This window comes from Podarcis raffonei, chromosome 10 (assembly GCF_027172205.1).
Source record: "Podarcis raffonei isolate rPodRaf1 chromosome 10, rPodRaf1.pri, whole genome shotgun sequence".
Classification (NCBI taxonomy): Eukaryota; Metazoa; Chordata; class Lepidosauria; order Squamata; family Lacertidae; genus Podarcis; species Podarcis raffonei.
The window spans coordinates 44,997,717-45,021,529 of record NC_070611.1 but is presented as its reverse complement, the minus strand read 5'-3'; the positions used below and the strand labels follow the sequence as shown (position 1 = coordinate 45,021,529).

Here is a 23,813-nt window from a genome sequence, read left to right as displayed (position 1 = left end):
CTCTAAAATGTTCTGCCCTAAGTGAGCCATAATCAAACAGCATTATGTGGTGCAAATTGAGAATCTCACAAGGCTGACTATGAACAGCAAGCACAACAGGTACCAACTTTCAATACATCCTTACAGATAGATAGATAGATAGATAGATTCTTTATTGTCATTACACACGTGCAACATTGCACAAGTGCAACGAAATTGGATGCCATCCCTTAAAAACAACAAAAGCAAAACAACAACAACAACCAACAAACCACATTCCAGCCACACCCACACCCATCAATCTCCCAGGTCACACTATCGAGTTACAGCATTCAAAAGGGCCACAGCTCTCGGGTAAAAACTGTTTTTCAGTCTATTTGTCCTTGACTTGATGTTTCTATATCTCCTGCCAGAAGGCAGTAGTGCAAACAGACTGTATCCCGGGTGAGATGAATCCTGCAGGATGTTGTTTGCTTTCCTAAGACAACGGGAACCGTACAATTCTTCCAAAGATGGGAGAGGTTGACCAATAATCCTTTGTGCTGTGGTTATGACCTTCTGGAGCACCTTCCTCTCCCTAGCTGTACAACTGGAGAACCAAGCACAAATACAGTATGTAAGAATGCTCTCTATGGAGCCTCGGTAGAAGGACACCAGCAGTCTCTCACTCAGATTGTTCTTCTTTAAAAGTCTGAGGAAATAAATTCTCTGCTGGGCCTTCTTCACCAGAGCAGTGGTATTTGCGCTCCAAGTCATGCCCTGATCGATAGTTACTCCCAAAAACCTGAATTCCGCCACCCTCTCCACCCGTTCCCCATTGATATGCAAGGGCTGAATGTCCGCCTTTTTTTTCCTGTAATCCACCACTAATTCCTTGGTCTTAGCCGTATTAAGAGCCAGATTGTTCTCTCCACACCAAACACAGAGCCGCTCCACCTCGTCCCGATAGGCGGACTCATCCCCTCCTGAAATGAGCCCTACCACCGTAGTGTCATCAGCAAACTTGATGATTTTGTTGCTGGAATAGGTGGCTGTACAGTCATACGTATAGAGAGCATAGAGCAGGGGACTCAACACACAACCCTGTGGTGAGCCGGTGTTAAGGCTAAGGGCTGTGGACATATGTGACCCTACTCTAACCCTCTGAGAACGTTCTGACAAAAAATCCAAAACCCAGAGACAGGTGGAGTTGGAGAGTCCAATCGCCTCTAGCTTGGACACCAGTCTATGGGGGAGGATAGTGTTAAAAGCTGAGCTAAAGTCCACAAACAGCAGCCTCACATAACTCCCCGGCTGCTCCAGATGGGACAGAGCAGCATGGAGAGTAGTGGTGATAGCGTCCTCTGTGGATCTATTTGCCCTGTATGCAAACTGGTAGTTGTCAAAAGTTGATGGAAGTTGATGGAAAGTTCTTCCTCTTCAAACTACCTACAACTGATCCAAAAATCAAAATGTGGGGTAAGGGATCACAATGGGTCAATAGCAGATACCTAGACACCATCATATTAGGGAGCAGCGACAGAAACAAAAAATTAGGCAGATATCCATTTATTCATTCAATGTTTATCCCATCCTTCCTCCTGAAGGAACCCAGGACATTGTTGATCTAAACTAGTTAAATATATACTGTATGCATGTGTTGTATTTTATTTATCCATTGCTTTTTACACAGATATAAGTATCATAAAGCAACACAGAAAAAAAACCATTAATACTGTGTTTATAAAAGGGCAAATCTTAACCTTCCCCTAAAGATGAGCACTAAAAAGTAAAACAACCCATAACTTACTAACCTCCCAAGTAAAAATCAAAGGTCTGAGTAAATAGATCTAGCTTGGCACCAACAAGCAAGCAATGATGGTGTCAGGCATGCTTCCCTGGGAAGAGCATTCTACAAATGAGAAGCCACCACTGAGATGGCCTGTTCTCATGCTGCCACCCTCCACACATCCCTCAAGAGAAAGCACACAGATCCAGGTCTGATTAGGTTCATATAGGAATAGGTATGGAGGTCCTAAGATACAAAATGCATTACAGATCAAACCCAGCATTTTAAATTGAGCCCGTAAGTCTAAAAGAATTGACAGGCTAAAAATGTAATTCTCCCTTCTACACGATACCTGTCCTTTTGTTATACTAAGCAGTAAATTATGCGGGGTTTTTTTAAAAAAGAGAGCGTATGTAGCAAATTTTTTTAAAATATGCAAACAGGATGTACATAAACTATAAAGACCACAGAACCACTTCACACTAAATAAAAATATTGCCTTAGTATGCTAAGCACTGGTTACTAAGGGGTACTTCTAAATACTAATGTGGATAAAGAAAGAAAAACACTATGACATCACAATTAGCTGTCATTCTAATGTGATACATTTAGAGATGTGAAACAGACCAAAGGGCATACAATATGACAGGAAGAGGTCAGCAGAAGCAGTGGTAGACAAACTACACACTGAGGAGACTGTTGCTTGCCCAGGCAACAGACTATCTGAACCATTTTTCACTGTGTACCTAGCTTCATGACCCCACAATACAGCAAAAATCAGAAACACTGAAGTGGAATGTAACAGCTTATCTAAGCTCAGCTTCATGGGTAAAGAAGGGTTTGGTGATCCCAAACGAGTCTAATGTGTTGTTACATTGTTTATGTCTCTAACACTACGACGAACTACAAGTCTACTAAAAATGACTTAGAGATAGATTCTTCTAATAACATTTTTCAACATTACACAATACCACTGAGAAAGTACAGAAACAGAGAGATGCATTTCCACGAAGGACCTTTGTAATATTTGAGTTGTGATGCTCAACACAATAAGGGGCACCAAAATTAATGATGAGCCAAGCCCTCACTGGTCATACTGCACGCAATAACTTGCTGCTCAGTATGCGATCTGACACTACTGGAAATAATAGCATCTGAGTTTATATGAGTGCTCTATCTGTAGTGGCTTATTCACATATTCAAATCATCACCTGATGGAGTAGTGTAGTCAACAAGTGTGAACAGGCTTTCAAAGATTTTTATTTAGAGGTAATAGGCAATTTTTCTGAGTTTGCTAAGGAGCCTCAACAGTTTCAAATCTCTTCTTGCATAGGCTCAACCCTTCATCCTATGCTTCAACCAAATGTTTCCTAGGAAACTTTAAAAAATCTATTCAGCTTGTAGGGTATCTTTCAAAGTAATGGTTTCTGAGTGGAAGTGCCTATTATCCCAGAAACAATATTTCAATAACTGAGCTAGATGTGAACTTTCACCTGCATGCCCCAGGCAATTAACAATTGAGATTTATTACAAAAAAACCCAATACAATTGAAGTATCTTAATCAAAATAGAGGAGCAAAATAGATACCCTAGGGAACCAACAGTAGAGTTCTCGGAGGGTGTGTTTGAGTCCTTTTTAAACTGTGAGGAAGGAGGCTGGTAATCTGGAATGTGTTTCTTATTGATTCACATTTTGGGACTCATTACAGCAAACGTCAGATTGCCTTTCCCATTACCACCTGGTGAAAACATGGCTATTACAGGAAGCTTTTGATAGTGGGTACTGTAATTTGTAACTCCTTGCTATGCTTTTGATTACTGGTATTGCTGTTATTACTGTCTGCTGGTTTAGGTTTGGGTTTATTGCTAATTGTTATTGTTGTTTTACTGTGCTTCTGGATTGCTTTTAATTACTTGGATTGTTACCTGTCTTTGATTTTATTTTATTTTAGGAAAGAAAGTGGGATGGAAGTTTTACAAATAAATACAGTTGACTTGCCACTTACCGGTACATGCGTTTAACATGTGCAGTTTCAACCTTACGCTATTGAATACTGGCCAGCTGAAATAGCACAAATTAAATGCACAGAAGACACAGAGTGCTAACTGGGCTCTGGGAGGCTCTCGCAAGATCAGACAACCTCAAAAGAGCCTGCTAGAGCCCAGCAAGTCAGGCAGATAACAACATCACTTGTTGTGCACCGGTAAATGCTGCACTATGTTTTTACGGGCCACTTTCTGGTTTTTAAGGGTTGTTTCGACTATATGTGACTTCAACTTTACACAATATCCCTGGAACAAAACCCATATGTAAGATGCGAGTCAACAGTAATACAATACCTATAATATTACACCTACCCCCTATCTATCCATCTTTAATTTTACAAACTGTCCTACATCTAAAGTGACAGCAGATGGCAGCAACCTTCTTGAAATGCAAAACACTGAATTAAGCCAAGGATTTTCCCTTCTTTGGTTTAGGAATCTCCTTACAGCATACAGTATTACAGCCAGGGATTCTACAGAGAAAAGAAATTTCACACTGTGATCAGACTTAGCCTTTCTGCTTTAAAAGTGCTGAAAGTGCTTTGGCAAGAACTCCATAAAGGGGGGCAAAAGTAAGAGAACAGATAACTGGTTAACAGGCCTCTTCCTTATAATACATCCCAGTAGCAAAATATGCAAGTCTAGAATGCTTCATATGCTATATATTTAACAGGTATGCATTACAGAACACAATGCAAAACTGTAATTTGAAGCACATACATACATACATCTATTGACTTGTCCACCACAATTAACTCCTGCTGATAAAATGCTATTTTCCACAAGCTGAAACACTGTTGCATTAAATGTCATCTGGAAAGGGCCATGAAAGCAGAATTTATTTCAAAAAAGAGGGGGTGCTGAGTTCATTCACAAGATACAGATAGCATGAAGAGGTTCTATATGGCAGAATTATAGACTGATATGCACATAACATTCCTGAAGTGATAAGGAAACAGAGTTGTCCAGGCAATATTTCTGCATCAGAAATTTAGAGTGTAACATTTGGGATCTGGAATATTAAAAGTTAATCAAGGATTGGGAGCAGGACAAAGAACAACACGTCTCAGATATCCCAGATCTACAGTCTATTGCTCTTATTCCTTCCATCAACAGAGAAATTACTTGAAGGAAGTATTCCATCTTTCACTGGCTATCCCCCAAACACAGAATATTAGTTGATACCTTTACTGCCCCATCTTTAATGTCATTGTTACTGTAACTATTTATATGCCACCTTCCAGCCAAAAAACCCCTGACCCCCTGGCAACAATACACTGAAGCACCAAAAAAGGGGACTTTACAAAATTTGGAACAAAATCTTAATGTTTCAAAAATATTAAAAACAAAATGCATTCCTGTTCCTGCCAAAAAGGCAAAGAGCAGTCCCCAGAAAGATATGAGAGAGATCTATAGTAAATATTTAAGCAACAGGTCCTCCTTCAAGGGTCTCAGGCAAGGGGATGGGGAAAGGCAGGAAGAAACATTTACCTCTTGATGGTTCCAGCACATTCTCCCTGAAGGCAGTTTTGGAAGGCACTACTGAAAATACATTAATTTAAACTTTGATTTCTGCAGGGGAAGGTCTGAATGCTAAAGCTTTGAGAGCTAGAAATTCCTCTTCATTGCATGAGTTTGCATAGTATGTTATTCATGTGATAATTACAGTTATCACTGGTTGACCTGAATGTGTGAAATTGCTGTCATCAATTATCACATGACTTACCATCCAAGATCCTTGCCTCATATGCTTAAAATCTATTTTAATTTCTCTGAAAATCAGAGTACATGTTGCCAAATTAATCCCTTAAGGAAACAGGAAGTTTACAGTATATATAAAAGCAGTACTACGCTCACCCATTTCCAAAAAGCTGATTGTCTGTTAGTGAAATAACTCAGTATTAAGCCAAGCAGAAAAAGCCAAAGAAAAGTCAACTGGCTACTTAGGGACCATGCATTTTCTGTGTTCTGAGATTGATAACTGATAAATCCATCAAGATTCAGTAACAATAAACCTTGGATTTGACGAACAGAAGCACAATGCAGGAAATTAAAGAAACTCAGGGTCTGTTATTGTTGGTACTTGACTGCTGGTATTCTACCCCAAGTAAAATCATCCCTCATTGCAAGGAAAAGGTACCAAATACATTAGAAGATGTCTGAATGTAAGATCTTTCTAACTCTGCAAGACAGACCCCCATTTTCTAGAAAAGGAGAAAACAGAGGTATAGCTGAACACACACATGCCTTCATAAGATTAGTAATAAAACCACACCCACACACTCACAGCTTTATTGCGGTCCACTGACCCAAAATATAAACCATAGCCTGTAACTTTTCTATATTTATTTTTAGCTGGTGTGGTAAGAAAGTATGTTGATATACAAAAACTACCTAAACACTCACCAGTACAATGTGTTACAAGCTGTAAATATCCCTCCTAATTGTTATTAGTTTCTCCCTTCATCTAATGATCTAATCATTTTCTTGCAACACTCACCTAGATTTCCCTTCTCTTCTTACTTTTGCTTTCTGTTCCTCTGCACTCACCACAGTTATTACATCTCCCTTATCTGTGCTGGCAGGGAGTTATGATATCCTGGCTGCCACTGACCTTGCTACTCTGATAGAATAGAGGAATTAGCCTGCCTTGTCTCAGGTAACTAACTGATTGCTCAGGGTGCCATTTTAGGCATCATCATGCCTAATTCCTATACAATTCCCTGCTTATGTAGCTACAATGGCAACAGCAGGCACAAAAAAACCTTAAAAACCCACCAACCTAATAAGGACTATGCATACTTAATAGCCACAGAATGCTGGTTGGCAGTTGAGGGGTGTGTGAAATGAAAAATTGGGGTGGTGGGGAGGACGGAGTGGCTGGAAATAACACAGATATATAGAGATATAGGCACTCAACACTTACTCTCTTGCTTTGAAAGTTCTCTCTCTTGCTCTCTCTCGCGCGCTCTCTCTCTCTCACACACACACAATTTTGTTTGTAAGGCCCCACATGTACACTATATGCTACTTCCAATTCCACTCCCCTAGTGCTGCTGCTTATGTAGCCAAAAGCACACCACCCACACAGAGGGTTGCAGTAATCTAATTAACATTTGCATAAGTACGGAAATGTATTTAGGAAAAAACTGTAAAAGAACAAAACCCCAAGAAAGTGGCCCAATGAGGGTTGAGCTAGCTCAGTGTTCACAGAATGCTTGCTTACTCGGGGGAGGGTGTGCGTTAAATAATGGGGGTGGGGCAGGGGATGGAATCAAATGGCTGGAAAAGAACAGAGGGGCACCATCTTATTGGCCTGGGTCACATGGCATTCTAAGCAAAACTATGGTTTAGGGCAAATGTGCGTGCATGGCCTGGCTCAGTGTGTCATTGGAATTTGGGCTTATGGTTTAGCTCCCTGCAGCTTAAAGCTGTAACCAAGGTTTTCCTATATTCTATGGCTTATGATTTGTCCAGGAGGGCTAAACTATGAATTCTCTGGATGGCAGGGAAGCAAAACAGCAAAATGGCCAGGGAGGAGTAAAGCAGCCACAATCCTCTCTTCGGAGCCTACATATTTGCATTAAACCATGGTTTGGCTTATTCTTTGAACAAGTAATTTCCTGGTCTCACTGAGGACCTATTTTTATGTCATGTCCATGATAGCTGAGAATGAGCACCAGTGAGGTTACCCCATACCCACAAACAAAATAAATGACTGAGCATGCTCAGCAAACACAAAATTTTGACTGATAGTTGAGGAGGGAAATTGAAACATGGCTGGGATCCTGAGTATACACACTGCACCTTTTTTTGACAAGGCCTCACTTATTAGAGTATGAATTCCTACACCCATAATTATCTTGTTAAATTTAATTCTTCCACCTAAGACTGATGATTTTTTGAATGACACCTGCAGATCCCAATCAGCTGAAAGGTCTCATTCAACTTTCCCCAGCTCACTGCCTACAAATCTCATCTGTCCCAGCCAGCATGGCCAATGGTCAGGGCTGATGGGAGTTGTAGTAGTCCAACAACATCTGGAAGGCACCAAATTGTGGAATGCTGATCTAATGGATAGCCTTGATTTATATTTCACTAACCCAACTTTATCCAGCTGGTTGGAACCTTTCTGCATTGTCCTTTCCCTTAAGATAAGACACAGGAAATAAATATATGGAACTCTTTATTTTTACAAACACAAATGTAATTACCAGTCAGTACCTTCCACTGGGAGGCTTGCCCACTTCGTCTCCTTAAATTAAATGCAGGGAATACAGAGATGGAATTCTTAATTTGTGCAAATCTGATTCAGTAGCTGTGTCTTCCATTGGGAGGCCAGCCTAGACATTCCCACAGAGAAGTGCCCAAAGGTAACAGAAATTTACTCCCATCACTTACACCACTGTAATGTAATACCCTTTGATTAGCACATGTTAATGATGTCATTCTATCTGAAAATTCCCTGACCCTGTGAGACTAAATTTGCTTTTCACTGGATTCTGTGTAAGGAAGACTGCATGTTCTAATAAATAATGCCATGTTCTCCTGCTGTAATCATTAATATTTACAATGTATGAGGAAATTATGGGACATTAAGAAATAAATTGTATTGTTTTCAACCATGTATATCAGAGTAGTCTAAATTGTGAATATCTAAGAGCCATGACAGCATATTAGCTAACATTTTTCTTTGTTCTATTTTCTTATATGACTAATTTTATATTAACTTGTCTCTTAAATAAGAATTTTTCTTTTATAATATGCTTGAGTTTTCCTTTAGGATGTTGGAAGCTCTACCCTATACAGTATTACATAAATCTCAACCCATTTATGCTCCTAGGCTACTTCTTTATAAAGCTGTCCAGTGTTAAACAGGAAACAAGTGCCTTGAATTCATATCATTCCCAAGTATTTGTTTGTTAGGTATGCCTTATCTCCTTGCACCTAAATCCGTAACAAAAGTGGTGACTGCTACCCTGAGTTCAGGTGCCAATGTTGAAAGCTAGTTACCTACACCTATTCTTGTGTGTTCCCTCATTAGTGAGCCAGAGCTTAACATGTATTACAGGCTCAACTAGACTAGTCCCTAGGTCAGAGCTTTCCAAACTATGTGTTGCGACACATTAGTGTGTCTGCTGCAGTGTGTAGGTGTGTCGCGTGAATGCTCCTCATGTGCCTCCTGGGGCTGGAAAGGGGTTAGTTTAACCTCCGGTTTGCTAGTAAAACTGAATCAGTGTGTCGCAAAATGATGAATGTCTAAAAAGTGTGTCTCTAACATGAAATGTCTGGAAAGCTCTGCTCTAGTTAATGACAACCGACTAGACTAAAGCAACACAAACTGGGATGACACTATTTAAAAAGGACAAAAAAGCCCCAGATACGTTCCTCTCCTTGGAAGTAAATTCAACATACATAGGATTGGTCTGCACAACTGCAATTTTAAGCAAATTTACAGCATAATCCTATACATGTTTTCTGAGAAGCAACTTTGAGACTCCCAGGTAAGTGTGTATAGCATGCTGTATTAAGAAGTAAATCCCACTAAACCCAATGGGACCCATTTCCAAATAAGCATGCTTAGGTTCCAGCTGTAATAAATATTCCACTTAGCCTCATATCTTTCTCATGAAGGCTGGGTAACCTTTTCAAGCATTCCCTTACAGAAAAATGGTGAGGGTCACATACTGGCACAAAAGCCAAATGTATGGGTGAGTCTCCCCTTCTCTCCCTCTCCCCTTCAATCAACTATTCATTCATTCATTCATTCATTCATTCATTCATTCTCTCTCTCTCTCTCTCTCTCTCTCACACACACACACACACACACACACACATCCATCACCCCTTCACTCATTCAGTGACCTGATTCTGCCACACATGGCAGGGACAAATAGAGGAGAAATGGCTTGGAGGAGATCAAACTGAGGAACAATGATTCTTACACACAAAATAGTAATGTTCTATGGATCTTGCTTTATTGCTTTATTGATTCAATCTAGAGTAGCCACCAGCCCTGGGGAGGAAGGCCAGGCTTGGTCCTGGAGATCTCCCACTCTCAGCTAGGCCTCACCACTGCCCTCCTTCTGTGCTGGCTAACAGAAGCTCCCATTCAACCAGAGCAGATGTCAGGCATGCTTGCTGGGAAAGGAGATGGAATGGGCTTTTTGAAATGTCACACCTAATACACCTTGGTAGAGAATCAAGCAAACACTCTACCACTGTGAGCTGTGGCTGGAAGCAGGAACTGGTGCTGGATTAGAGAGCTGGATAGACCATTCAGAGGCTGGCAGGGCAGAAGGCAAGGAAATCATTCTGTTGTGCCAACTGGAGGGCAATCAGAAATACTTTTCAGCAAGACTTTTGGAAGCAACACTAGTGACAGGTTTCAGTTGACAATATTGGCACGGCCACAGCTTTTGCAGAAGAATTGGCACCAAATCTAGTAGCAGGGGTAAAAATGGTGGCAAAGGTTACCCACATGTGGTCTAGTGACCATTCCTTGTACCTGCCCGTTCCAGTACAAATGAAAACAAAGGAGGAAAAAACATGAATCCTTCCTACATCATTTCCCCCTACATTCGGGTGGGTGGGGGTGTGTAACCAATCAAACACAGGAAGTGAATAGAAAAGGGGGCATCTTTGTATCTGTCAGATATATGTCTGAGCTGCATATTTGGCATTTTACATACCTCAGATCAAAATCTGACATTTGCACAATAGCAACATTCCCCAACATGTATTTTAAGAACACAAGCACAGTAAGTTGGTGGGGAAATCGTGTATGTGTATATCTGGATGGATGGATGTTGTCCTGTCGACTTCTGGCTTTGGTTCAGCCCACAGTTGGCAAGTAGCCACAGAAGGTAATCCACAAGGGAATATAGCCCTCAGGCTGAAAAACATTACCCAATAAAGTTAAGCCACACTACCCACATACAGAATTCATGGCTTCATGAAATATTTGACTGCTCAGTTGACTGGTGTCTCAACACTAACACCCATGTTGTACTATGCCTCAAGTCCTTTAAACCCATTTTTCCTATGTTCTATATCATGCAGTGATAAAACCGGATTTCAGGAACCTTTTCTTCTTATGGAGGGGTGGTATATAAGGAAGATGATGTTTTATTTAGCAATAGATCTTGGAATAGTCTGGTTTTAAATTTGCCTGTACCCCAAATGTCATGACTGTTTCTCCTTTGGTAGGATATTTTCACACAAAAATACCTTAAATAATTTATATATAGTACAAATGGGATCACACTGAAGTTGGCACACTCCTGGATGTCAGTTACAGATAGGTAGCCGTGTTGGTCTGCCATAGTCAAAACAAAAAAAATTTTTTTCCTTCCAGTAGCACCTTAAAGACCAACTAAGTTAGTTCTTGGTATGAGCTTTTGTGTGCATGCACACTTCTTCAGATACACACCAAGAACTAACTTAGTTGGTCTTTAAGGTCCTGGATGTCATTAAGTGTTAAATTCCTCCACACAACAAGTTTAAGGCTACAGCCCTACAAGCTGGCATTAGGCCATCTAAAGGGCTATAGGAAGCAACGTAAGTGGTGATCGGCTGGCAGAGTGGGCAGCCTGCCAACACAACAGCATTTATGCCACTAAAGCACTGCGGTACACCCACAGAAAGCTCTGCAGGCATGTATGTCCCACTGGTGGCATTCCACCAGACGTGGGAGCTGGGGCAATATGGGACATTCAGAGGGATCAGCAGGGGAAAGAACTATGGAACATTATTAGGTTCTGTAGGTTCCTATGTCTCTTGTTCTACTTGTATGCCCCCAAACAGCCACCCAATCTACACCAGCCCTTGCATCAACAATGGGGGGAAGGGGGGGAAATGGGAAGGAGCTGCCCAGTCTGGCTACATGTCGAAAAATTCAGGGATGCACCAACAGAAGCTGACAGTAACTTCAATTTAGTTGGCGTTGTTCACCAATATAGGCCTGAAAACTGAAGAAGCATTTGTTTGGGGGCATTTGCCGAATTCATCTGGGATTATGTGTATTTACAGCTGAATATTATCCTTCTCCAAATTTTGGACATTTGCCGTAATATATCTATGTAATCTGTGCATTAAAAGGACTGGAGATTCAATGACAGCACCTAGAGAAATTTACTTTATTTGGTATGAATAACAGCAAAATCAGCCTCAAGGAGTGTTACACCGATCTTTTAAAAACAGTAACATTTGAGTCCAGGAGTAACTACAACATGTGTACTTCAAACAGTTTACCACTTCAAACAGGAGTAACCTACTACTGCTCCTCTTTGCTCAGCCCCCACACACCGAGAAGAACAGTGTCTATCCCAGATGCCCTTGCACTAAATAAAAATGATGCTAATTTTGCAAAGGACATGAACTATTTAGGGTCAGATAGAAAAAGTAGTTACATTCTCTTCCCAAAGTCTTGTATTCAACTAAACTATATTCAGAGTAGACCCACTGAAATTAATTGACCTAACTTGGTCATGTTCGTTAATTTCAATGGAATTACGTATACTCTGAGTAAAACTTTGTTAACTGCCACCCAATTAGTTTACATAATTGCCTTTATCCCAGGGAAAGCAGCCAACTATAGCTGGACTTTATGGCATTAATTAAAAGCTAAGTAACTACTGTACTAGGCAAGTGTGAACCCTACAATAGTAGGAGTATGTCAAACAGGAGTTCCAGAACTAAACTGCCTATGTGAACATAACCTTCGTGACTGTGGAGGCACTTAATCTTGCAACTATTCATATAACTGAATCAGAACGATCCTGTAAGCATTCCCACAATACCTACAAACAAAAAGAACCAGAATTCCTCAAATAAAAACACTCCAAAAATCTTCACAAAGCCAAGAGGCTGTGCAACCCCTCCTCCACAGTGGCATGTGAATTGGCTCCAATTGTTGATTCCAGGTAGAGAAGCAAAAGTGAGTCCCAAAGCAAGAAAGCTGTATGAGGTGCACAGTGGGGAACAAACTTTAATAATTGTCTTTTTTAATGCTGATTTTAATGTATGTGTTTGATTTGTTTTGGGATTAAAGGGTTGTAAGTCGCTTTGAGTTCCCATAGAAAAAAGTAACTAATTCATTTAATAAATAAGGAGGAGGAACCACCTAAAGGTAGGGCAGGAGAGGGGGAATTGAGGCATGAAAGGGCAACAATGAGAAATTCAACCCCTGGAGGAATGTCACAGGGCTTAAGATGAGTAGACTTTTATGTGGGAGATGGAAGGAGAACGAGGGAGAATGATCTAAAACCATGGTTTCCAACCTTCCCACCCACAGTCCACTTGAAAACGGCTGGTGGACTTAATGATTTTTCTGCCTGTTGTTTAGCAACTGTAATGCACTGTGCCTTACAATTTTATGGAATTCAAGCTGTAATACAATAAAAAAACAATATATAAGAAACAAAATAAGCAATAGAAATACAATTAAAATCAATATGAATATTTAATGCTATAGATGTGCCGTCTGTTGTCTTCAGCCACAATTTACAGCATGGATCACTGGAATGAAGCATGTGTGGTCTGTGGACTGCAGTTTGGGAAGCCCTGATCTAGACACATGCTAGAGAAAGGAAGGGGAACAGAGTAGGCAGTGACCTGACAAGCTGTGGCCTGAGGAAGCAGTGGGTGGTATAAGGACGTGGAGTTGGAAAAGGAGGGTTAGAGACAGGAGGGTCTAGGTACTTTACACAGAAAGGAAGGGAGCAGCCAAGAGGGCATAGGGTTGCTATGTCCCCCCAAAGACATTCTACCAGTTATGGTTTCTGTTGTCGCTGCAGCACTGTGAGCCTGGCAATTAGTGGGTTAGGGGCACAAAGACTAAGAAGCAGCAGAGGTGGCATGACTGAATTTCACATATCATGATTCATTTTAAATTGCTAGCAAAGTTATGGTTCAGCTGCCTGTTGATTCTGCTAAGCACAAAATATTTGGTAGTGCAGTTCAGCTGAAACCTAGGCTGGGTTACCTATCAGTATGTAAGTTGGATTCAATGGGATAAAGAATATGATTTTATCTGTTGATCACATTCAAACTAATGAGAGATTACTGTCCCGAGAGAAAAAAATGCCCTGGAAGATCTCATTCCTTTCCAGTGGATTATTTATTTCAAGAGTAAAGCGTATCCAGCACTTCGCTAGCATCACTGAGCCATGATCACTTCTCTGCCAAAGGCAGGGAGTTCAGGTTGAATGCTTTAGGCTCAATAGAATGAGGCCATTAAAGAAGCACCAGTTAGGAAGAAGGATGTAAAACTGCATACATTTCAAGGCTCCAGACCTCCATCCACCTTACACTTAGTGTTACATTCACAGTTTTATTCTGGATTGTTTTATTGGATGTTTTCATGTGTTTAAAATATAAAGCAGTATAGAAAAGAATAAAAATAAAAGTATAACAACAAGAAGAATAAAATAACAACAATAGTAATTTCATTGAAAAAAATCACAAGCAGACATTCCGTAGTGATGACTGTAACCTAGATTAAGGTGCCATTTGTCAATTAGCTTATTTATGTGAGTTTCTACATGGGTGGCGCTGTGGTCTAAACCACAGAGCCTAGGGCTTGCCAATCGGAAGGTCGGCAGTTTGAATCCCCACAACGGGGTGAGCTCCCGTTGCTCGGTCCCTGCTCCTGCCCACCTCGCAGTTCAAAAGCACATCAAGTAGATAAATAGGTACCTCCCCAGCAGGAAGATAAACGGCGTTTCCATGCGCTGCTCTGGTTCACCAGAAGCAGCTTTGTCATGCTGGCCACATGACCCAGAAGCTGTCTGCAGACAAATGCTGGCTCCCTCGGCCTATAGAGCAAGATGAGGGCGCAACCCCAGAGTCGTCTGCGACTGGACCTAACGGTCAGGGGTACCTTTACCTTTTATGTTAATTTCTAACACTGCTCTTAGGCAGATAAATATCTAGAAAAGCTCAGAAACAGATCCAACAACCTGCCCCGTAATCTCCCACTCACCTTCCATGGTAATTGCATGTAAGAGAGTACCAAGGGTTCCTGCATGCTTCTCTCCACTATCCCATGCTGTTAGCCTGGAGAGCCCTCACTTGCACTAGTCCCATATCATATCATAGTCATATCATGTCATAGTCTCATTCCCTCCTACACTCGTTAGCATATGGCTGAGCTCAGAACTAGAATGCAGTTACAACCTGAGCAATAATGTGCAGAAGAAGGCAAGCTAGTAAAACAGTTTGTAGGCTACTGAATGTCTGACTTACATGTGAGACTATTTAGTCTGTGTTTAAAAATAAAGTAGCAGAACTTTCTGGTGATCAAAACAAAGCTGATGTTGAATTCAAAGCAAGAACCAAATTATAAATGAATAGCACCCTAACAGTCTTAGAAACCTTTGATTTCCTTTATGAGCCATCATATTCAATATCCTCAATTGCTTAAATTCTTTATGTTTCTTTTTTTGTATAATCTGAAAATAATGAAGCCATGATACAAATAAAAGCCTATTATTGGAACAGGGGAGACAATTTTTTAAATATAGCACTAATACGTGTATGGGGCATCGAAAATTAATTTCAGCTTGTTTAAGCCAGAAGCTTAACCTCAGGTGGCAACACAAAATAGAAACTAGTTCAACTAAGTCTTTCTATTGCCTCAGGATGTCTTTCGGCAGGTGTACCTCTCATTCCATTTTCTGTATCAGATTCAAGTCTTTCCCTACAAATATATAACTGACGAGTTTCACTGTGATGGAAAGAAGAAAATACTAGGGTCCAAGAAGCATAAAGTTATTAAAAGACAGAAATGGTAATAGAATTGTGTTCTTGCAATTAATCATATTTTGGCAGCTAGCTATCCCTATCGGTTAAAAACCATAATTAGTACCTTGGCTCCCAACACACACACCCCGGGCCACACAAAGTCACTAATATTCCTAATAGGGACCAGAAGTTAATGCACAAGGCAATTCTGTAAATGCCAGTCTAAAATTATACTACAAAGTAATGTTGAGAGCAAATTCCAGCTTACATATATAAAGGTAAAGAGACCCCTGACCATTAAGTCCAGTCGCGGACGACTCTGGGGTTGCGGCGCTCATCTCACTTTACTGGCCGAGGGAGCTGGCGTTTGTCCGCAGCTTCCTGGTCATGTGGCCAGCATGACTAAGCTGCTTCTGGCGAACCAGAGCAACGCACAGAAACGCCGTTTACCTTCTCACCAGAACGGTACCTATTTATCTACTTACACTTTGATGTGCTTTCGAACTGCTAGGTTGGCAGGAGCAGGGACCGAGTAACGGGAGCTCACCCCGTTGCGGGGATTCGAACCGCCGACCTTCTGATCGGTAAGCCCTAGGCTCAGTGGTTTAGACCACAGCGCCACCCGTGAGGCCATACCTAATCCACACAATTACAATGGCACCACCATTGCCAAGGCGTAAGTGAAGGAAATAAAACCAGGAACACAGGAAACACCAAGCTGCTTGAAAAAGAAACATTACAGCATTATTCATTTATGGTACTCACCATCTCTTTAGCTATTTCCACAGCTTCTTGCAGCCCATAAAGCCTGCCACAGACCAGGTAAATCCCATTGGCCCAGAGAATACAGCCCTCGTGGACCCAAAATTCATTGCTGTCAAGAGGTAGTTCAGGAATTTGTAACTCCAACTCAGGACCACCTTCCGAAGTGGACATGGGGGGTTTAGCGTCCAAAGGAGCTTTTTCACCAACATTGCTACCCTCAGTGGTTGCCTTTTTACAAGCAGCGCCTCTCGAAAGGGAACGAGAGGCCCCAGCACAGTCCTCTGAGCGATGCCGTCTCTTAAAGCGAGGGTGGGCAGTGAGGCTTCTCTGCTCCTTTTGTTGCTGCTGCTGCTCTTCCTCCTCCTCCGTATCTGTCTTGGAACCATTAGATGCACTTTTATGTCGTACTTTGACCTTATTCTGCATTTCTGTGGCCCTCTTGGGAGGGGGATTCTTGGGCAATGTGGCCGCATAATCCTGGGGATAGAAAGGTCCAAAGAGATCACCCATGTTGCGATAGCTGGCCCACTTGCCGCACAGGCAACAAACCAGGTGGCCCATGACAGAGGACTCTGTTACTACAGGGCCCTGTAGCATGAAAGAGGAAATAGGCAGTACTTTGCTCTCAACATTGCTGGGAGGTGGTGTTGATGACCTCTGCCCTTTTCGGCCCCTCACCAGCTTATTCTGCTCCTCTTCCTCTGCATTAATTATTGTGCATACAGCACCTATCTCACACTTGTTCACTACATGAATATAAGGGAAAAAAGACTTGTTCTTGTTATCAGTTTTATCAAGAGACTGTGTGGCATATTTCAGTTTGATCTCTGGTTCCTGGGGCTCCACAATTGGAGCAGCTCGTCTTGGCTTCCTCTTCCGTGGCTGTGCTGTAGGTTTCCTCCTCTCCCTTCGCTGTCTCTTGGGTTTAGGTTCTCCACCTCCTGCCTCCTCTGATGGCTGCAGCGCTTCTGGTACTGATGGAAGTGGCGGAAGCAGCAACTGTTGTTGAGGTGGAGGCGGCGGCGGTGGCGGCGGAGGCTGCTGTTGCTGTTGTTGCTGCTGCTTCTTCTGTTTGTTAACACTACCAATAGGCCGCCCCTTCTTCTTACCAGAAGGAAAATAACCCTTTGGAGGAAAAGGATCTGGCTTGGGTGTCACAATGACTGCATCTCCACCCTTCTCTTCAGACTTTAGATTTGGTTCAGGAGTCAAGACTTTGGATGGAGAGACTGTTTTTAATTCGGAAAAGCTTATAGATCCTGCCCCAGTTAGTGAGCCATCTGTTCTTCCCTGACAAACAGATTTTTGTGAAGGTGCTGGGATCACCGTAGGCACTGGGGCCTCCTTGACAACACTTGCAAGTTCAGGTGTCTCTTTTTTTACTACCTCATCTCTATCTGCATGCCATTCTTCAGAAGATATTGTCAGAGAAATTTCACTAGTCAATTCTTGGCTCTCTTGATCCAGCACAATTTCTTCTTTTATATTTTCTGCTTCCATTCCATGATTGGACACATTCCCACCCTCTGGTGGGCCACTCTTCAATGACAGAATGTCATCAAGGGTGACTGCATCTGGGCCAGCTTCAGCACAATTTGAAGAAGCACTCCTCCGAACATTAGGGGATGTGATTTTTTGAACAATAGCTTCCAATTTTAACCCACGGCCCTTCCGTGGAGGCAGAATTTTTGTTTTAGCTGGGCTTGTGAGGGAAACAGCAGAGCAATTTCTATTGTCAGGACTTGGAAGATTCCTAGGAGATTCTCCTTTTGAGAGTGACTTACTAACATCTTGGCTTTGGGAAGAATGGGCATAGGAGTTGAGTGTTTTATCAGCTCCATCCTTTGATGAAGTGAGCAGGCGTCCTTTGTCTTCAGTGCCACTATTCTTCATTTCCTGCAACTGCCTCTTGCTGGGAATAGGAGAGATAAAAGAGCGGACTCTCCTTCTCATGATTAAAGGATTTTGAGAAGACTGCTCTTCTTGGCCCGGAATCCTTACCATGGCATTGCCAGATTTAAGTACATCTCCAGCATCTTCACGCTTGTGTGTATCACTATCTTGAGATGCAAATCTCTTCTGACTAGTTGCTCCTAGAGAGCCACTGTTTTTCCCAGTAGTCACCTGTCGGGAAAGATCCCAACCAGATTCTTGTTGCTGAATCTTTTGATTCAAATGTTTAATTTCAGCACACTTATTTTGAAGAGACCCATCACTCCCTATCAAGCAACGGCTTGTGTCTTGGCTGACAGCATCATGGTAAGAACCAGAATGGAGATACATCATTCCATCCTTGTCATTTTTCAAAGGACTCCTTACTCTGTCCAAGAACTGCTGTTGCCTTGGGCTCTTTCTTGCTGTCTCCTGTCTATGTTGAGCAGCTGCAATCACTCCCTGGGCAGAGCTGCTACTCCAGTCTTTGTATTCTTCCTGTTGTTGTTGGTACAGCTGCCTTTTGTAGTGGTACTGGGAATTCAGCCCCTGGTTAGGATCACCAAAAGCATGAGATCGAGCATTAGTGTGATAAACGGAAGCCAACGATGAGCTTTCAGAATTTGGAGGGAAAGGAGAGTGTAAGGAACCCCGGTTCACCCTGTCAGAAAGCACCATATGTGGATTCATGTGGTGAAGATCTGTGCCTGGACCTCTGCTTCTACCTGGTGACATCTTTAATTTGTCTGCCAGATCATGAAACTGAGAGGGAGATTTACCTCTCATTCCCTCTCGGCTGCTTCCCATTCTGCCGGGTCCTCGCCTGAGCTGTGATCGGCTATCTTGTTGCAAAAGGTACTCTGCTGCAGAATCAAGAGCTGCAGCTCCTGGGCTAGCATTGCCTCGGTAAGACTCATGCTTAAAACTTGCAAGATGACAATGGTCTCCAGATTTTTTATTGTTGAGATTGGCAGAGGTCTTAGACTGTTCAAAATCTTCTTCCTTGATTTGCCCACTGTGAGACTTTAGCTTTGGTTCCATGGTCACCAGACCACCAGGAAGGATGACTGACTGACCAGGAGTTAGACGGTCACTCCTTCCACTCCTGCCATCAGGACCCATGTGTCCCACAGAGTGGGGCCCAGGTTCTCTAGCAATCTGCCTCAAGGGTGATATATCACAAATAACTGATCTCCTCTCAGAGAGTCCTCCACCTTCGTGAGCAGAGGATTGGGACTCTATCTCAAACTTTCGAGGCATGGGATAGTCTGCTAGATTTATCTGTTTCATCTCAGAAGTTGTGCCACTAGACTTTCTATCCCAGTGGCTCCAGTGTGGATTTTCCAAGAGAGAGCCTATGCTTTTGTTTAAAAGACCTCTATTACTTAATTCATTGGCTTGATTGATCAGGACATTGGGTCTCATGGTACCCTCGAGAGTTCCAGTCATCCCATGATGATCTTGTGCATTTCTAGAATATCTTCTGTCAGGGTGATGGTGATAGCCTTGCAAAACTTCCTGCAACAGACTAGGAAATTTCTCATTCCTGCCTTTTCGCTCACTATGCCCTGGAAAATCCCCTTTATCCTGACCTGAAGGATACTGAGGGAAGTTGCCAGCATTTCTCTGCATACTAACCCCAATATTGTCTTTGTAGCTATACCTCAAACTACCAGGGGATTTTGAAGGCTCGGTTCTGCCCGGAAAACTGGAGCCAACAACAGCATGACCAAGCTGTCCATTCCCATCTCCGTTGTGGTTAGTGCTGCTGTCCCCACTTTTGCTCCCCTTACTCCCTCCTTGTGGCTCTTGCTGTGGTCCCAGAAGCCCAGTGTCTTTCATCACACTGGCAGAAGATGGTGCTTGAGCACCTGTGGAAACATCATCTTGTTGCTGCTTATCCTGCCCACCTGACTTTTCCACTCTGCCCGTCATAGCTTCTCGGGAAACTATCACACCAACTGCCTTTTCATTGACCTTCGGGGGTGTCTCGACAGCAACTGAGGCCTCCTTTTCATCAGGAGGAGAGGCCACTTCTTCCTCATCTGCAGGGCTGGTGCTGAGCTTTGGAGGCTCATTTTGAGATGCTTGTGTTGGTGATGGGTGGGATCTCTCTAAATTACCCCCCTTGTAGGTGGTATCAGAACTGGTACTCTGACCGCTCAGTTGTCTCACCCTCTCACCTTGGTCCTCCGAACTACTGGAGCAGCCACCATCAATTGATTCTGCCAGAGGAGACTTGAGCTGTTCCTCTGCTTGGGAAGAGCCTTCTGAGTTTGTGCAGCTATCAGCCTTTTTAGATAGTGAAGATCTTTTGGAGTTTTTCTTCTTAGGTGCCAAAGCATCTGAAAGTAGCATGTGCTGGACTGTATTGGGAAGATTTGCCACTTGACTACTTAAAGCACTTAGGCTGCTTAGTCCTGGATCCGTAAGCCTCTTTTCCTGCAGTCCTTCAAGCCCAAATCCCTTGAATCCTCCACCCTGAGCATTGGGACTTGGCATCATGGATGGTGTTGGACTAAGCTGAGGCATCATTTGTAAAATGCGGTTTCTAGAGGCTACAGGCATGTTGCTTTGTCCACACTGAAGGTTCTCACCACCTGCCATGAGAGGAGATGGTGTGGAGCTGCAGCTTGGGGACTGAACCACAGAGGCAGCTGGTGAGGGGTTAGATATAGGACTAAAATTCTGGTGGAACTGCATGGGTGATCTCACAGGAACCTCAGCCTGGTTGTACTGACCTACTTGACTCTGAAGAGACAGTTTGGTGGCAGTATTTGAGTATTGCATTATATGCTGTGAGGGAGGCTGCTGCTGCTGCTGCTGCTGTTGTTGTTGCTGCTGCTGCTGTGACTGCTGTGCCTGTCCCTGTGCCTGCTGACTGCCTTGGGGTAACTTTGACTGTTCAAAGTTCTTCATTGGCTGTGCCTGAAAGGTGTAGTTTGACTGAGTTCCATAAGTTTGCGAACTCGACCCAACAGCATGTCCTTCATACTGTGAACCAGCATTCACACTGTAACTGCCATCATAGTTCTGCCCAGATTGGCTAAAACGCTGAGGAGAAGGAAAAGAAGAAGAGGAAGAAGCAGGAGGCTGATAGTGTTGGCTATACTGACCCACTCGCAACTGATAGCCAGAAGCAGAGGAAGGCAGAGTTGAAGGACGTTGCATTGGCTGCATATGAGATGTGCTGGAGGCAGACTGGCTGGAGGCTTGTGGCAAAGGCTGATGAGACTGGTAGAGCTGTTGTCTCATCTGCTGAACCTGTTGCTGCTGCTGGCTCGAACTTTGCTGCTGGTACTGAGCACTTCCAGGGGAGAAAGGACCAGTATAATCCTGTTGATAATGGGTCACACCACTAAGGGATGAGTGTTGCGTTTGAAACTGGCTCACATGACCTTCACTCCCATACTGACTCCCAAAGCTGCTCCCTTGGGGTGGTCCATAGCTCTGTACTGGCCCAGAAGGCCTGCGCTGAGGAAGCTGCTGCCCTCCGGCTGCCACAGGATCCTTACTTGAGGCCATATAGTAGAATTCTCCTGCTTCCTTTCTGAAACTTTGATAGCTCTGATGTCCAGAGCTCTCACCAGCCATTGAGGAAGAACTGCCTGCTGCTCCACGGCGCCCACTGCTGCTGCCACCTCCTCCAAAGCTCTGGAACATCTGAGCCTGCTGGCGGGTGCTAAATTCTTCTAGACGGGATGCACCATGCACTTCCTGTGGGTAGTTCTGCTGGTTTCCGTGGTAACTGCTTTGCTCTCGAAAGGACTGCATGCTGTTCAGCTGCAGACCGACAGCTCAGCAACCCGCCTAGAAGAGAAAAAGAGAAAAAGAAATTAGCAAAATAATTCCTATTTCCCAGTAACGTAAGTAGTTTTTAATGTATATTTAAAATCACTTGTAGCAATTTCAAACTCAAAATGTCCTCTTGCTTTCTTGTCCTATTATCAGCAGTTTGGCCTGCTATCTAGGAAACTAGAGCAGAATGTCAGCTTGATTGTATGTTACAAGGGTACTTAAGAAGATTTTACTAGCTAACTTTTCAACATCTTGTTTGGAGGAATTGTTATGAGAGATGATAGAAATACCCTTTCCCAAACCAGCAATGCTGTACTGTTCACAACAGCATCCCACATCAAGAGGCTTGGACTGATGAAACTGCAGATATTTAAAATACATAGATTTCTTTTCCAATAGGCATATACAGATGAGCATAAACACTTAGAGCAAGAAAAACAAAAGACACAAAGAACACACATGTAAATGTCAATTAAGATAATGAAGAGATCAGACAGTACTAAAATTACAAGTGAGGGGACTGTTTTTAGAAGGCTATATTCAGAGAGGGCATAATTTTGCTAAAATTGGGGGGGGAGGAATTGGGGGTTCTGGATTTCATAAAGGACGTCCTCTTCTATATTTTCCTCTCATAATTTGAGTAATGAGCTCAGGTAAACACATCACTCTTTGTCACAACAATGCACCTATCAAAGTAAAAGGAGAAGATATGAATTCGTCTGTAATTAGGTGAATTTGCCAATTTAAATTACCAAATGCCATAACTGTAAGACAGGTGACTCCACCATGATGTTTGTATGCAATGCATTTCAATTTGTTTCCTTGTGATTTGGTAAGTGTTTAATTTAGGTTCCAGATTATATGTGTGTACAAAGGCTATAAATGTGGTTTCATTTGTATAGTCATGGCACAGAAACAGTATTTGTTGCAAGCTGTCAGTAGATGAGGCAGATAAGTTGCAACTGTGTGGTGTTCCTTTAAGGGGAATGGTTTGGGGGTGACACAGGGAGAGGCCTAAAATTCCTCCCCCCAAATTCCTATTAAGTATTATGAAAAGTGAAATCAATTGGGCTTTCCTGCTTTTTTATTCCCTTTCTTTGCAGTTTAAGAAAGCAGGAGTTAAGTGTGTTATAAGAACAGTTCATTAGTTAGTAAAAGTAATCAGTGTGTAAGTATCAGTATTAAAGAAGTCAATCCTCCAAGAACCATCATTTCTTAGTTGTTGCAATAAGGTATGGAACATTAAAAGAGTAAGGGCTGGCTGCTAATGAAACTAATTAATTCCAACTAGCAGTCAACATGCACAATTAAAGCAGACCAATTACTTTATCTGCTTAACAATTACATTCTTTGTGAGGTATCACAAGAATAACAGCACAGCATGCAGGTGTGAAAACATATCCATAGGCTAGAGAAGTTGAAGAGGTTGCTATGAAGCTGCACTGACAGGGGATACACAGGCAAACAAACAGGCTGGGTGAGGAGGATAAGAACACTCCAACTCTTTTGTGCCCAAAAAGTGGGTTGCCAGAGGATGGAAGGCCACTCCCCTTTACCCAACATAGAAATATATAGGATGACAAGGAGCCACTGCTGAACACTCTTTGGGCCAGCTTCAAATCCACCTAACAGACCATCTGATAAAATGTCATTAAGACAAATATCATGAGAGACTTTGTCAAAAGCCTTGCAGGAATCAAGTCATACTTACTAGGTAGTAAGAATTGTGGAGCTGAATGTGACTTACTTTTTAGTAACTATGCTTTGTACTGCACCTCAT

At 42.5% G+C, this 23,813-nt stretch overlaps 1 protein-coding gene across 18 annotated transcripts in view; it reads right to left on the bottom strand.

Annotated features, from left to right (window-relative positions):
• Window positions 1-23,813, bottom strand: part of TCF20 (transcription factor 20) — a 193,724-nt gene that overhangs the window by 45,480 nt on the left and 124,431 nt on the right. For all 18 annotated transcript variants that reach the window (XM_053406432.1, XM_053406447.1, XM_053406438.1 and 15 more), the window contains one exon: window positions 16,304-22,045. In XM_053406432.1, the coding sequence (XP_053262407.1) occupies window positions 16,304-22,009 (5,706 nt within the window). In that variant the 5' untranslated portion in view covers window positions 22,010-22,045. The remainder of the gene's footprint in view (window positions 1-16,303; window positions 22,046-23,813) is intronic.